Raw genomic sequence first — 15,480 nt, 5'->3', positions numbered from 1 at the left:
ACTCTTTCAATTAACTTTTTAACCGGTGGTCTTTCAAAACCTACTCTACTTCTTCCATAAGAAAAAGTACAATTAAACTAATTTTTAAATAGACTTGTACATTTTAGAGAGAAAAAATCAACCGAAATATCAAAATTTGAGTTTAGAACTTTTATTTTCGTTGATTAAAAATGATTTTCAACTATATAATATACAAATACCTTTATTTTATCATATTTTAGTTTTGTTTAATACATATCATTTTCACTACTCACTGACCCAATATCAAGAACCTTTTACAATCGTAAGCAACAAGTTATCAAATTCAAGACATCTCATACCATTATGATTCCAATACTAAATGAGAAAAGGAATCGTCTCCTAGTTTACAGACACTTTGTTTCCGAGTACCACTTACAATTCCATGCAGTTTAGGCTTAGCTCAACCATATATACAAAAAAAAAAATAGAAGCACTAAATAATATCCCACCAAATTCTTTGAAATATGGATACCTACCTGTATTTGTAACACGATGGTTTGAGCAAAGTATTAGGAGTCGGGCTTTAACATAAAAACGTCAGAGCAACATTATTGCTAAGACAAATTTTAGAGTTCTTAGGTTTTTTTATTATTATTTTGAAGTTAAGAGACAATGTTAAGAGACATTAGAAAAAGTGCAGATTATTGGTAGATAGTTAGATACTTATGTTGTCTCTTATTATCATTACAATTAAAAGAAGCAAAAACAGTAAGAAAGAGAACTAATAGTTTCCAAAAAAAAACATCCAAAACAGAAATTACAAGAAGAAAAAATAGTAAGAAAGAAAACTACAATACCGAATTGTGTGACAGTCAGTAGTAGCCAATGCCTCTAAGCTCAGCGGAACTTGGCTGCTGCATATCACCGGCTTTTCCTAAAATTACAACTCGGCCTGCAGGGAGTAGAAACACAATTCGGTATTGTAGAAACACATCTACATCAACTCTGAAATAAAAAAAACAAACCTTAGCCCGAGAGGTATTCTCACGATCAAGAAGATAAGCAGGAACAGCTCTTTCCTGAACATCCTCATCAGTTTTACGCCTTGATGAAGTCTCCTCATGCATCCTCATCGGTTTTACGTCTTAATAATCATGCCACTAAACATGGTTAGATAATACATGCTCAAATTATCCTAGAACAATTTTACTCTCATCAAAAGAGGTCAAATTGTAGTATATAGGGATCAAATCCACTGAGACTCTTGGATTACACAATAGATCTTATAGTCTTCGAAATAAAACTAGTTGAAAAGTTTTAGAACAGTAACTTAAATGTATTCAAGTGCAAACAGGAAAATCGATCGATATTCGGAAGCGTATATCGATCGACGAACATGACAATTGTTCGATTTCAGATTATGGGTTTGTTATCAATTCGGGAAATATCTAGATCAAGGTAAACCTTTAGGTATGACAAGTATGCTGTTTTAAGGATTATAGGAGTTTTAAATATGGTTATTCTCGAACTCAACTCTTAGACACAATCTAAATGATTGTCTAATAGCTGGATCTCAAGACAGTCAGTTGTTGCTTGTTCCATCTTGAGAAAGCATCGATCTATGTAATTTATGACAATCGATCGATAGGCCTTTCAGATAATCGATCGATGATTCTACTGTCGAATCGGTCAATTATCCTTCCAGTAAGCATTACCGAGTAGGTTGATAGGTTCTCAGATTAATTAGGGCAATTGTCGTTATAGCTAATTAATAAGATCAGTCTAATTTATTTTCAGATAATTTACCATGTTGTCGCTTACGCAAATTAAACCTCAGATCTAAGTCAAGGATGATCAGTTCATTTACTTAGCATTAAGTATAACTAGAATAAGTAATCAACCTTTGGTAAACCTAAATCTAACAGTAGGACTACTCATACATATTCATAAGAAGCATAATTATGATGGTCTAAATAATACTTAAATAAAACTTAATAAAAAATAGAGTAAGAAAACAAAAGGAGTTTAAGATCTTCTCTGTTTATGCAGTTCAGATATCTCTCTCCAAGGTAGATATCTTCTTCTCCAACTGACTCTAAGCTAATACTTCTCTCTTTGGTGATGACTTTGGTGACTTGCTTGTAGCCTCCTTGATTGCTTGGTTTTTCTCTTCTTAGTGCCTCTTTATTTAAATGGTACAAAAACCCTAATAGTATGTCTTAACAGGCGGCCAGGGTGTATAATACATATATGATATCTTTTGGGCAAAACTCATAAATCTTCTAATTTTTATTAATCGCGATTAGCTCTGTATCGATCGATATGGCTGGTACTCAATCGATCGATTCTTGTGATTCTCCATCGGTTAACCTTGATTTTGATGCATCGGTTGATACTCTCTTCAGTAGTCAGCTCGCGAGTAAGATGCAATATCTTCTAAAAGATATCAAAATGCTCCATAATCATCACTTTATTCCAATGAGTACTTAAACCTGAAATATTTCTAAAAGAGCTACGAAATACACATAAAACCTTTGAAAACATATGAAATATAGGGGTTAAATAGGGTAAAATATAGAACATATCATTAGAGTGGCTAATCAGACTCATTGATATGATAACAAACGAACGTATTGCGTAATGATCTACTATTAGGACAAATATCAAAAGAGTGTGTAATAAATACCTTGACAAGCTCGCCTTCACAGTAACCATCAAATGCGTTGATTGATCGAGCAGTGTTCTTAAAGCAAATGCACGCTGCAGTTCTAAGCGCATTAACCAGCAGAGTGACTTGTACCCTTCCTTATCAACACTACCACCACCACCCATGTTTTTAGCTTGCCTAGCTTTCCTAGTCCTTGAAAACGCGCGTTCCTCTTCTCCTACTTCTCTCTATAGGTCTAACAACACTTGGCTTGCTCAAGACCTTACTAAACACAACTGACAACAGGGACTTCACTAGAGGAACTGCTAATGCCATTAAACCCGCGTTTGAATCTGTTCCTAGAATCAAAGATAAGTCGATGGGTGCAATCATCCAACTTAATGTCCTGAACACCTGAAACAAAGCATTACACATCAAAAGTGAGCAACTTTTGTAATGAAACCGATACTGAACACCTAAAACACATCGAAAGTGAGAAACTTTTGTAATGAAATCATCATTAAGAACAAGAAGCAATACCTCAAAGACCATACTCCAGTCTTCGTCGTCATTCAACAAATCATCGTCATCATCATCATCTTCGTCGAGCCACAACCACGGCCTCTTTTTGTTTCTGTACCCGAAGTCAACCCCTCCATCGCAAAAGAGCTCATCCTCTGCACAGATTCGCCATAGTTAAATCGAAGATTGGAGAAGATAAATTGGGGATCGGAGACAGACTTACGCTTCGGCATCAGGAGGGAATTGGCCATGGACGGGGGAGAAGAGATCAAGTTTCAAAGATTTGATTCTCAGCTTCGAGAGAGAGTAGGAGACTATGTTACATGGAAACGGAAGCGGAAACGCGGAAGCGGAAACGCGGAAGCGGAAACGCGGAAGCGGAATCGTGTGGAAGCGTAGAAGCGATTTTTTTAATAAAATTAGGAAGCGGAAACGTGTCGGAAGCGTATATTTATATATGTATATATATATATATATATATATTAAAATATAAAAGATTACAAATGTGACTAACAATTATAGGATTCAAATTAAAATAAAAAAATATTCATTTATAATAATTTAAATGATTTCATGTTAAAACCGTGAAACTATGCATAAACTAAGTTTATAAAATATAATTATACTAATTATTTTTTAACATTTCGTAAATAATTAACACAGTATATTTAAATATAGATGATATATCTCTAATAAACTTTCAATGCATAAAATATATAGTATTAGTTTTAATGCTTGTATATTTATATTCTCTGTTTCAGTATTATATAAAAACAATGTTTCTTCTATTTTTATTTATTTACGATATTGTATTTTAAAAAAAACGGAAGCGTGATTCCAAAATGGAATCGTAAGCTTCCAAAATGTTTTTAAAGATGTATTTTTGGAAGCGTATTGGAAACGAGATTCCGAGAGCTTCCACAAGCTTCCGATTCCGTTTCCGGTTCCGAAGCGGGAAGCGGACATCCGACAAAGCTTCCGTGCAACCTAGGTAGGAGACTTCCATGTCCGACGCGTGTTCCGTAAGGACGACTCTTTCGTCTCTTAATTAAGCGACGCTTTTTAGATACATAGGTAATTTTCATTTTTTTAAAAATCACAATTATCTTAAGGACGCACTTAAGATATCGCGATAATAATGCTCTCAGGGCCAGTTATATTGAGATTTTATATTGAGATTGACTCATCAAGCTCTGTCTATTGTGTCCTTGTTCACGTTTTCTTTTCTCGCTCAACAATAGTCTAAAAACGAAGACATTGGGGAAACAAATATAAAATAAACAATTGAACATTACATCATAAGTATAAATCATTACAGCACACTGTAACTCTAATTAACGACACAATCACCTTATATAATATAGACTGTCAGTTCTTGAACTCACTCTCACAATTCTCCGACACAATCTCAACCTTCTTGGCATCTAATAATCCCTTAACCTTAACATCACAAGTCACCACCACTTCCCTGTTCTTTTTCACTGGTCCTGCTTCATAGTCCGCCTTTAGCTCCATAATCAGCACCAAACTCACCGGTTGTTTCGATCCCCGAGGTGGCATAACGGCGTTCTTGGTCGACCCACTGAGCTTTACATTGACGTTGCTGGATCCAGTCGCCGCCAGGGACATCTTTGGGAATTTTCCGCGTCCTAGGCTCTTGTTCTTGTACGTTAATGAAATCATACTGTTTCTTCCCATCGTATAGCTTACCCCCATGTTAGACGTCGGATTCTCAGCTCTCAACGTGATTTCGATATTACTAGGTTTTGCCGTTAATCTCTCGACTTCAAAAAGTGGAAGAGTGGGGTTGAACACGAAATGAAGGATAACGGTGATTGCACCAATTATGAATCCAAAAAAGATCAAGATAATAAAGAACCACATAAGACGTTTGGAACACCCATTCCTTTTGTTTTTCTCCGGGTTGTTACGGCGTTCTTGGACGTATTTTGCGTGTTCAGGAGGAGGAGTCCAATAGACTTGATCTCTCGGTACCTGGACAACGTAAGTCTCTAGCTCAGGGATTGAATGGGGAGGAGGGAGAGACCGGGAAGGTGTGGCCAGGATTGGAGAGAGATTAAGAGAATGATTACGCCAATGGTGTGGTGGAGGATCTTGAGAGGGCAATGCGGAGAGACTAGAGGTTGGACGGTGCCAGGCGGAAGGAGGATCGTCGGATTTGTCATCGTCGGATTCATGGAAGGTGGCGGAAGGAGGAAGCCGTGGCCCCTCCATCGGAGAAAGGTGGGGGTTACAGGATGTGTGGTGGAGGTTGGCTTAGAGGGATCACGAAAGAGAGAGAATTGAGAGATGATGCGAAAATTAGGGTTAGCATGGGACAAGTAAGTGGTTGTTGTTGCATTACTCAAACTTTTGGTTGGCTTGGAGAATATTTTGCTATTTAGAGTTAGCCAACTCACCTTCGGTTTTTCTTTTTCTGTTATAATAAACTATAATCTAGTTTGATGATTATTAAAGAAGACGCTACTGACCACGTCGGTTCTTTTCACAACCAATACTTTGAGACGAATTAATCATCTTCTTCTTACAACCAGACTTTATTAGGGCATCTGCGTCAGTTGGTATCTAACACAGTTCCTCATGACAAAAATAAAGAAACAAAACTCAAGAGAGTGAAAGACTAATCAGAAAATACTCGTGAAGGGTCTAGTCTTAAAATATCTAAAATGAGAACTTAAATTCAGAGAGTAAAAGAGAAATCAGAAAATGCTCTAAGCTTTTGGAAAAGCCTAGTCTCAAACAACTATACATCCTTCAAACAAAACAACGCCATCATGTAATTTTCTTTTCTTTTTAGACCGGAAGGTATATATCCGAAACTTACGGTTGGACTGATTAATCCCCACAACTGGACATAAATGACGGTTGCTAAATCTCTTTCTCAAATTATCAAGTAGACTCGAACTAGAGACTTTTAGCACAAGTGCCTTGGTTCATTTCTAGTTGAGCCAGTTTGTCATGGCTACTATATATAAATTGCATGAGTAATATCAAAAGAGAAATTCTCTATGATGAGTTTGATGATCCTAAAAAAGTTTTTATCACAAATATAACTTTCAAGAATCAAAATAATCAAAATATTTCATTAAATAGGTAAATAGATACCTATATCACTAAAATTAACAAATCTAGATTTAAGGTTTATTTCTAAGGGGTGGAGTTTTGGGAATAGTAGGGTTTATGATTTTAAAAAATAAATAGATAATACTTAAAATATTAATAATTTTTTAAAAAATGTTAAAAATAGTTTCAAAAAGAATTTTGGAAATTTAAATTTAATTTATAAAAATTATTTCAAAAGTTATAAAACTTCAATTTCAAAAATGCATAATTAAAAACTAGAAAAAAAAATTATACGGATCTTTTGATTCTTTGATCAATTTTCTCTTTGTGGACCCTTTTAGTGGGATCACTTGACAGAATTGTCCTATCAAAAATAACACTATATTTCTAGGAAAAGTTATTCAGATAGAGAAAAGTAATTTTAAATAGAAGTAAATTAGTATCATCAACTCATTTTACTTTTTGACTTAATTTAGTGTTATCATAGATAAATTCATAAATATATATATTATTTTCAAAATATAAATTAAATATTAATTAGTTCTTGTGTTTGGAAAAAGAAATATTATTGCTCTATTTTTTAGTAGCTAGGTTTTATTTCAAAACAGTAATTTAACTTTTAAAAAATTATAATTATGATATAAAAACAAAATTTGTTTTGTTAACTAGTTTTAAAATTCTGATATAGTTTATATAAAAAGTGGTGTTGTGATACATCTATCTTATTAAAACAGAAACATTGTAATGGACCTAACTATAATTTTGTAAGATTTTAAATTAAATGCACACTCTCTTATATAGGTATATGATATCCACGTGAATTCATTAATAGACCGAGACTCTTTCTTTTATTTTGTTGGTTTAGGAAATAAATGGTCCAACGCTAATTAAAAAATTTGAAATATATTCATGTTCATAATCATACGATTAGCAACTCCATCTTTTCTTTATTTAAGTTAGTGCATAGTTGCATACGATTATTGTTTAAAATTGTCCTCGGGTTCAACATAACATATTATGTACAAATATATGTACAGATTCTATTTACCTCTATATTACGTAATGTGTAATATTATTAAAATTGAATTGAATACCACCAAACCTTAAGAATACATATAAACATTTCTTTGAGAATATATCTTCTCTATTAAAAAAAATGTATCATTTTTATCTACTATAAAATAGTCATATGATTATAATTTTATTATAAAATAATTTTAATTAGAATTTTATTATAAAAAACAAAATAAAATAAAACCAAATTTTATTATATTAGTCTACTGTAAATGTTCATTCTACATTTTTGTCTACATAAATATATAAAATACCAAAATTTTAACAAATGTTTGACTAATTATTTTATATTAGTTTAATATCTTAATAAAATTGAAATTATGTGTATATGCACGGGTCTGAATAATAATGTTAACTAGACATATAAATATAAATATAACTATTATAAAACTAAAAATATATAACACTAAAAATATTAAATTTATTTATAAAACATGTTTAATAGATTAACAAAATGATCTCGGGACAAGGTTGGTATAGCACTTTAGAAGATTTTGATAGTTTAATGGGAGCAAGGAATGTTAGAGCATGTCTCTCTCCCCTTCATGCTGAAGTCGAGGCACTGATATGGGCAAAAGAATGCATGAGAAATTTACGTCAGTTTAGGGTTACGTTTGCAACGGATTGTTCCCAATTGGTGAAGATGGTTTCATAATTAGAGGAATGACCAGCTTTTGCAAGTTATTTGGAAGACATAAAGACCCTTCAAGACGTCTTCATCAACTCAGAGATAGTTCATGCACCACGAACGAAGAATATGCAGGCGGACAAACTAGCACGAAGTGCCAGGATTCAACTGGCTTTTGTTGTTCACATGGATGCAGAGTTACCGGCTTGGTTTTCCGAGTCTAGATGAGAGTTTTTGTTTACCCTGATGACAAAAAAAAAAGATTAACAAAATGACCCATAATTCTATATTTACAATTACGGGTGATTTCGCTAATAAGATATATTAGGAAATTGCCTTAGAGAATATTTGTGTAGTGTATATTCGATGCATATGATTATTTACATAACAGATATAGATATCTCGAATTTTACTTTCAAAGAAAATATTTTATGGAAAAATACATTCATCAAGTCATTACAATTATACATAATATCTCGGTAACCATATACTGTGATTTGGTATTTATTATAAATTACTTAATTGGTTTAGTATATATATTGGTGGTACATTATTGTTATCCTAAAATTAAACTATAAATACTGATCTTCTACATCATCTTTACACACCCACGATCACTTCCAAAAAAATAATAATAATAAAAATGACGAAACTAAACACTTTTTGTTTATATATCAGACACATATAATATATTAGACATCATAATATAATAAAATTCACCGAGTAGTTATGTAATCATTGTTTTTTAAATAATTAACTTTATAATGTACAAAAAAATCAAAAAAAAACATATTTCATGCTTCCAAAAATATAAAAACTCGCCCGACCGGGTGGGTCATCAGCCGTGAAACATGTTGAAGACACTATATTTAACCCCCGGAAAAAAAATATGAAATGCAAAATTAAGAATTCCCAAGGGAAATAAAAAAGCTGACAACTCATGCCGACCTCTCGGCCGAGTTAACGACGTGCTTGTAGGATCCTCTATAGTATTCTTCACTCATCACACGAACCAAACTCGCCACGTCAACACACACCCTACTCCAGAAAGCAGACGATAACTACCATTTTTGTTGAAACCACCAAGTCAAATCTATTAATAGTTGGACAGATCAGATCTATGTCTAGTTTATACATTTAATATCTGCAACGATGACTGGCCGTGACGTTCTTTTCCTCTCCGTCCTCCTCATCATCGCCAACGTCTCCTTCATCTCATCAGCCGTAAGCTCCCTAAATCTCATCAACAGCACTAGGTTTTAACATTTTTTGTCCTCCTATTTGTCTTTGGTCTCCAACACATGCATATTCCTAGATTTGAATCTATAGCTTGAGGGCCACTAGGTCAAACCACTAATTAGTTGAAAAAAAAAATATTTTCTTGAATTTAACGAAAAACTATATATAATTTTCTTGATTTTTCAGGACGATGAACCAGATTGTGTCTACACGTTCTACCTCCGAACCGGATCCATTTGGAAAGCCGGCACCGAGTCGATCATAAGCGCTAGGATCTACGACAAGTATGGAGACTACATCGGGATCCGAAATCTAGAGGCATGGGGTGGGTTAATGGGACCAGGTTACAACTACTTCGAGAGGGGTAATCTCGACATTTTCAGTGGTAGAGCGCCGTGTCTTCCGAGCCCAGTCTGTTCGTTGAATCTTACCTCCGACGGCTCTGGCGACCACCATGGTTGGTATGTTAACTACGTGGAGGTCACGACGGCAGGAGTTCACGCTACGTGCTCTCAGCAAAGCTTCGAAGTTGAGCAATGGCTTGCGACTGATACGTCACCGTATGAGCTCACTGCTGTAAGGAATAACTGTCCGGTGTCGCTTAGAGAGAGTGTCGGTCGGGTCGGGTCTGAGATCCGGAAGACTCTCTCTTGGATCGTATGAAGCAATGAATGAATGGATGTTGAGTGTCTTGGAGACTTGTTCTATGTCGTCTTGTGAACGTGTGATGCCAATAAAGAAAAATGATTCGATCGAATAAATATTCAGTTTTTTTTGGTTCTGTAAGAAGTAATCAGTTATCTTTGATTTAAGACTGCATTTTGAGGGATTAAGAGAGGGCCCATTAAGAGATAATCACTTGATAATGTATTTTAGTTTTGATGAACTAAAACGTTCGAAGTTAGAATATTATGATTTATGATGATGTCAAATCTTTACCAAACATATACAAAGGGCCCTAGACCCTTCATTATGAACTAAGTCATCATTAACAAACTAAAGTGTTAATTTTCTCCCCACAATATTAACATTTAATATTAAAGTGATGGATCTTTAGGTTTGGTCTGCGGTACCAGATCTTCACATGGCTGTCTCTCGGATCTCATTAACAAGAAATAAATATATTGGTTCAAGGCTCTTTTCAAAGACGCAGCCATGGAGGCTGATTATAGGTTTGAATTATGCAGTAAAATCAATTCTTTTAAAAAAGTTTATCCACTTTATATAGGTTTGAAGTTCAAAACCGGATGTTGGATTATACATATATCACATTTAAGTAAAATCCACTAAAGATCAGTTAAATAGATAACAATGGTGAGAAAACTAGAGATGATAAAAATTAGCTCTAATATTGTTGAAGATGGGAAATAGGACAGGAGTAAAAATATAATGTGCCTTAATTTGTATTACTTATAATAGAGCAGTAGCAACTAGCAGTATGTGGATTATTTCTTACTGTAGTTATTACAAATGATTAGTAAATAATAAATGTTAAAAGAAAAATAGGTCGACGTAACTCCAAACCCTCTAGCCTCTCTCTAAAAACTTGTCTCCTCCGTTAACTCCGGCGTCGGCTTTTCTCGTCGGCGTCGGAGGCTCCTTTCTCTCCTTCCTCCTCGTTTGTCTCTTGCTAGTCCTCTTACTTCCAGACCTCGTCAATATGCTACTCCCTCTGGTGGTTCTGGTCTCTCCGCTCCTCCGTCGGCCTGCTCATGAGGGTCTTCGGGTTGAGGAAGATGTTTGTCTCTGGAGTGAAGGTGAGGCGAGTCTCCTGGTCTTCAGAGGTTAGGCGGCGCGTGACCTTGGGTAGCAGCTCCTCCACTCCGGATCTGTTCTTCAACGTATCATCTTCTATCTCCGGCGGAGTGGGGCGGTGGCGCGTGAATGTTACTTTCGCTTGGCGTCTCGTCGGAAGTGCTTCACGACGCTGTCTCCCAGGTGGTTCCGAGTGGGCTCTCCACAAGGGCGTGTCCAGAGCTCCAGATCCCGTCGCGTGTCAGGTCTTCGGTTCTGATTACGGCATGTGTGCTTCTTGACTCATGGCTCGTAGCGAGTCGTCTATGGCTTCTGCTACAGTTGTGATATGGTGCCTCCACTTTGTTCTGCTCCGGTCGCGGCTCCTCTCACTTTGCTCTCTCTGGCGTGTCGTCGCGAAGGATGTCACAGAGACTACTTTGTCCTGGCGTCAACTTTCTTTGTGATGTGTTGGCGCCTCAATGAGTCGACAGTCTTCTGGTTCTCAGGAGCTGACCATGGCGTGTTCCTTTCTCTCTCCTTTGGTCATATGGAGCGAGTGGTTCTCGGTGCTTCATGGGTTAATTGCAACTTCCCGACGCTAGAGTCTCTTTGAGGTCTAGTGGTTGTGATTATTCGGCTCTTCTACAGGCTTGGTCCAGCAGTGTGTGATGGTGCAGCGGTCTATCAACTCCGGTTTGTATTTAGGTTGTTCGGCGGCGGCGATAGCAGAGTCCTTGCTCGGTTGGAGGCGGTTTCAAACATTGCGTGACGTTGCGTACAAGCCCGGCTTTGATGTGATTGCAAGGCTTCGAGGTACGTATTCGGAACCTTCCACTATTGTCGTCTAGAGCTTCATAGCCAGTGAAGGTTATGAATACGGTGGAGTCCATTGGAAGCTAGCTAGCACCAGAGACGACATTGGAAGTCCCGGCATCTGAGATCTCTCGGAGAACCTCACCTTCTTGTGGCTCTCGTCTAAGGTGAGAACGGCAACCAAATTCTAAAAGATTTCGAAAGACGGATTAGTGGATTGTGCCGGGTTTAGTGGGCGGGCGAAGCTAGTTTGTCATAGTTTGACTTTAGAAATTTTGTTCAAAGTCTGTTTGTAACCGGATCTGAGAATTCCCGTTTTTCGGGTGGAGATTAATATATATCTATATTTAAAAAAAAAATGTTTCATATGTAAAAGTATCATATAAAATCATTATACAATACATAATTTCTTTTTTTTTGTCATCAGCAGAAAAACAAACACACTCTCATCCGGTCTCTGAAAACCATGCCGGCAACTCTGCATCCATGTGAACAACAAAAGACGGTCGTGTCCTGGCAATACATAATTTATTTATTTATCTCTGGATAATAAATATTTATAATATATATAATATTTTATAAAATTGTTATAGAAAATAAATTTTAATTATAATTATATATATTAAACTATATTTTAATATGAATAGTTTTTTTAAATGATATAAATCTATTAACTATAGATTCTAGTTGTATAATACAAAGTATTATATATGCATTAGTTATAAAATTTATTTTTAAAATAAACATTTTATTTTTTTATAAACATAATTTTAATATTATTAAGTTAAATGAAATTAATTAAATATTTTTTTATAGATTTTGGTATTTTAAAATATAAAATTTTATATGTTAAGTTTTTTTCTAAATGAAAAATATAAAATAGTATCATATATTTGTTCTAAAAGTTTTGAACTAACTAATAACACTAATTTAATTATATTGTTAACTAAAATAAAATATAGATTATTTAAGATGAACAGTGTTACATCAAACATTTGGTGTATACTATCACAAAAAAATAGTAAGATGATGGTTTAGCACGTAGTGCTAGGAAACAAACGTTCTTTGTTGTGCACATAGATGCAGAGCTACCGTTTTGGTTTACAGAGTCTGTTTGAGTCTGTAAAAGTCGATGACAAAAAAAAAAAAATAGTAAGATGATGTTATTTTGGGAATTCTAATTATTGAAAGAAATCTAGAGATCAAAGATCGATTAAGTATAACTCACTTATTATTAACTTGAGAAAATAACTCAAAATTCAAGTTCTCAATCTCCAAACTCTATTAAAGTATGTCACACCTTGACATCTACTTATATAGAGTTTGTGTTTATCTTAATCTTATTAGATATCATAACTTTAGATAACTCTTAAATCTATTATGTATATTTATCCATAACTTGGTAGGATTAGGTTGAAACCTTCTGCCTTAAACTTCTTTGTCTTTCAAAATTACTCCAACAAGAAAATTATAAAATTATACCAAGATTGGTGTTTTCCGGTCTAAATGGAATTGGCTTCACAAATTTCATCAGATGAATTATGTTTAGTTTTATATTAATTTAGCAAAAACATTTTTTTGAACTTTACTGTCTACACATAATAACTTAATGATAAATTTAGGGAAAATATGACTATTAATTTACTTCAATGTTAAGAGTACTTGACAGCACAAATAACCTACAACACAAACCAAATGCAAGACCGTAAAGATCATCCATTGGCCAACATAAATCAGAAAATGCACTAACATATCCGCAACATCATTTCCTAGAGCATGCACACATGTTTCTCAAAGAGCATCTTAAAAACAAGTAGAGAATATAGAAATTTAAGTTATCAAATCATAACAAGATATTAAGACATTGTGACAAAAAAAAAAGTTATCAAATCATACATTTTCGGAGCTCCATCAGATATCCATATGCCAAACTTTTTATGATGAATGGTCACTTTTTAAAAAACTCGAAAACTTAAAACTTTATTACAATAATAATAGTAATTTTTGAGAAATCCAAAAGAGTTTTTTAAGCGCTGGACATGCTCTTAATCCCACCGTAGAAGTGTCAATGTAAAAAAACCCTTTATACTTTCAAAACATTTAGTTGAGCTATTCCAAAAGCACCTCCAACAATGATATCTAAAAAAAAATATCTAAGCATTAAAACATTAAAAAAATATAGATAAAACAGAGGAGAGAGAGAACCAAATCTCTCACGCCAAAAACCTCCCATTAATCTTGAACAAAAAAAAAAATCTTGCTCATCTAAGAGGTTCTTATAAAAAGTTTCTTAATATATACATACACATATATGTATATTAAAAAACTTTTGATAAGAACTTTCCATTGGGAGTGCTCAGTATATGTAGGTTGAGAACTTGAGTAAGACCATTGCGACAACAAGAACCATGAACAAAAGATGAACAGATTAAATCATTAGATGCAGACATTGACTCTTCTTATTGCAATCACATGTTCATATATGTATGATTTTATTCGATCAGATCATTTTACATTACTCTATCAAATGTTCAGAGATGACACTTTTATTCTTCTTTTTTTTTTTGTAAACATGACACTTTTATTCGATCGGATCGTTTACATTATCGGCATTGCAACCATACGTTAACACAAATCTCCCACACATTGATTTACAACACGATCCTAGGAGAGACTCTTCCGGATCTCAGACCCGACCCTACCGATAGGAGAAACCTGGCAGTTGTTCCGCACGGCAGTGAGATTATACGGCGGCGTATCAGTCGCAAGCCATTGCTCCACATCGAAGTATTGATGTTCACTCTTAAGATGAACACTGACCGTCGTGACGTCCACGTAGTTAACAAACCAGGCCGGGTAAACGCCGGAGCCGTCTGAGGTCAGACTCAGTGAACAGACTGGGCTAGGAAGACACTGCGCCTTACCACTGAAAATGTCCAAATTGCCTCTCTCGAAGTAGTCGTAACTTGGTCCCATTAACCCACCCCATGTCACTATGTCTGGGATATCAATGTCCTGTCCCGAATTGTCGGAGATTTTAACGCTTATGATAGAATCTGTGCCGGCACTGTCCACCGGTCCGGTTTCGATGTAGAATGTGTAGACGCAGTGTGGTTCATGGTCCTGCCAAATTAAGAAAATAGTAAAAGGAAGGAACATTAGTTTATGTATCATGAATACTAGTCTAGTGCAGATGGATTAGAAAAGTCATAGTCTAGAGATGAGATTTAGGGAACTTACGGCGAATGCAACGACAGAAAGGGTGATGATGACGAGGAGGGAGAGGAGGAGAACGTCACGGCCAGCCATAGTTGGTGATATGAATGTAAGAAAATGGACAACTAATCTGTCCCAACTACTAATATAGTTTAAAAATAGACTTAGGAAGCGCAGATAAAAAGCAGTCTCATGCAAGAGTGTGAACTGCAATTCATTTCCCATTCAGCATTCATTTTTTAAAAAGTAATTATCCCTATAAAATTAAAATTAAAAACATATATGTGAAGCTGACGTGGGAAGTTTTGGTCCGTCATATGCCCTACAATTTTGGACAAACCAAATTTTCCTAAAATGCAAAAAAAAAAGAGTTTGTTATAGTTTTTTTCCAATTAACGTGAAACAAGCAAACTAATATGCATATTGGGAAATGCATGTTGCAAAGTAGTTACGTTCATTTTCTAGCTAACTGTTTTAAAGAAATAGAATATAAAGGGTTATTTGACCATAAAAAACAAAACTAATTTTTTAGAGAAATTAGAGAGAGATAGGATGAGAA

General features: G+C 34.9%; 4 protein-coding genes across 6 annotated transcripts; 1 reads left to right on the top strand and 3 right to left on the bottom strand.

Annotated features, from left to right (window-relative positions):
* Positions 1–1,839: 1,839 nt before the first annotated feature.
* Positions 1,840–3,464, bottom strand: LOC108854065 (uncharacterized). 3 transcript variants are annotated; one of them, XR_001949823.2, is made up of 4 exons: positions 3,354–3,464; positions 3,149–3,285; positions 2,648–3,022; positions 1,840–2,397 (listed from the first exon to the last, which is right to left on the bottom strand). XR_001949823.2 is itself a non-coding variant. In XM_018627561.2 (3 exons), exons 1-3 carry the CDS (start codon positions 3,379–3,381, stop codon positions 2,816–2,818), a joined length of 372 nt encoding a protein of 123 aa, XP_018483063.2. In that variant the 5' UTR covers positions 3,382–3,464; the 3' UTR covers positions 1,840–2,815. The 3 variants fall into 3 exon arrangements, 1 of the variants encoding a protein (XP_018483063.2); XR_001949824.2 differs by having other exon boundaries at positions 1,840–2,394; XM_018627561.2 differs by having other exon boundaries at positions 1,840–3,022.
* A 925-nt stretch (positions 3,465–4,389) lies between these two features.
* LOC108854064 (NDR1/HIN1-like protein 13) lies at positions 4,390–5,892 on the bottom strand. Its single transcript, XM_018627560.2, has one exon. It carries the CDS (start codon positions 5,363–5,365, stop codon positions 4,499–4,501), a length of 867 nt encoding a protein of 288 aa, XP_018483062.1. The 5' UTR covers positions 5,366–5,892; the 3' UTR covers positions 4,390–4,498.
* Positions 5,893–8,829: 2,937 nt separating this feature from the next.
* Positions 8,830–9,988, top strand: LOC108848547 (PLAT domain-containing protein 2). Its single transcript, XM_018621939.2, has 2 exons — positions 8,830–9,140; positions 9,342–9,988. Exons 1-2 carry the CDS (start codon positions 9,069–9,071, stop codon positions 9,816–9,818), a joined length of 549 nt encoding a protein of 182 aa, XP_018477441.1. The 5' UTR covers positions 8,830–9,068; the 3' UTR covers positions 9,819–9,988.
* A 4,128-nt stretch (positions 9,989–14,116) lies between these two features.
* LOC108852542 (PLAT domain-containing protein 2) lies at positions 14,117–15,100 on the bottom strand. Its single transcript, XM_018626047.2, has 2 exons — positions 14,946–15,100; positions 14,117–14,828 (listed from the first exon to the last, which is right to left on the bottom strand). The coding sequence occupies exons 1-2, from the start codon at positions 15,012–15,014 to the stop codon at positions 14,370–14,372; spliced, it is 528 nt and encodes a 175-aa protein (XP_018481549.1). The 5' UTR covers positions 15,015–15,100; the 3' UTR covers positions 14,117–14,369.
* Between the last annotated feature and the right edge of the window lie 380 nt (positions 15,101–15,480).

Source organism: Raphanus sativus, chromosome 4 (genome assembly GCF_000801105.2).
Source record: "Raphanus sativus cultivar WK10039 chromosome 4, ASM80110v3, whole genome shotgun sequence".
NCBI lineage: Eukaryota > Viridiplantae > Streptophyta > Magnoliopsida > Brassicales > Brassicaceae > Raphanus > Raphanus sativus.
This window is presented reverse-complemented; position numbering and strand designations above follow the sequence as displayed.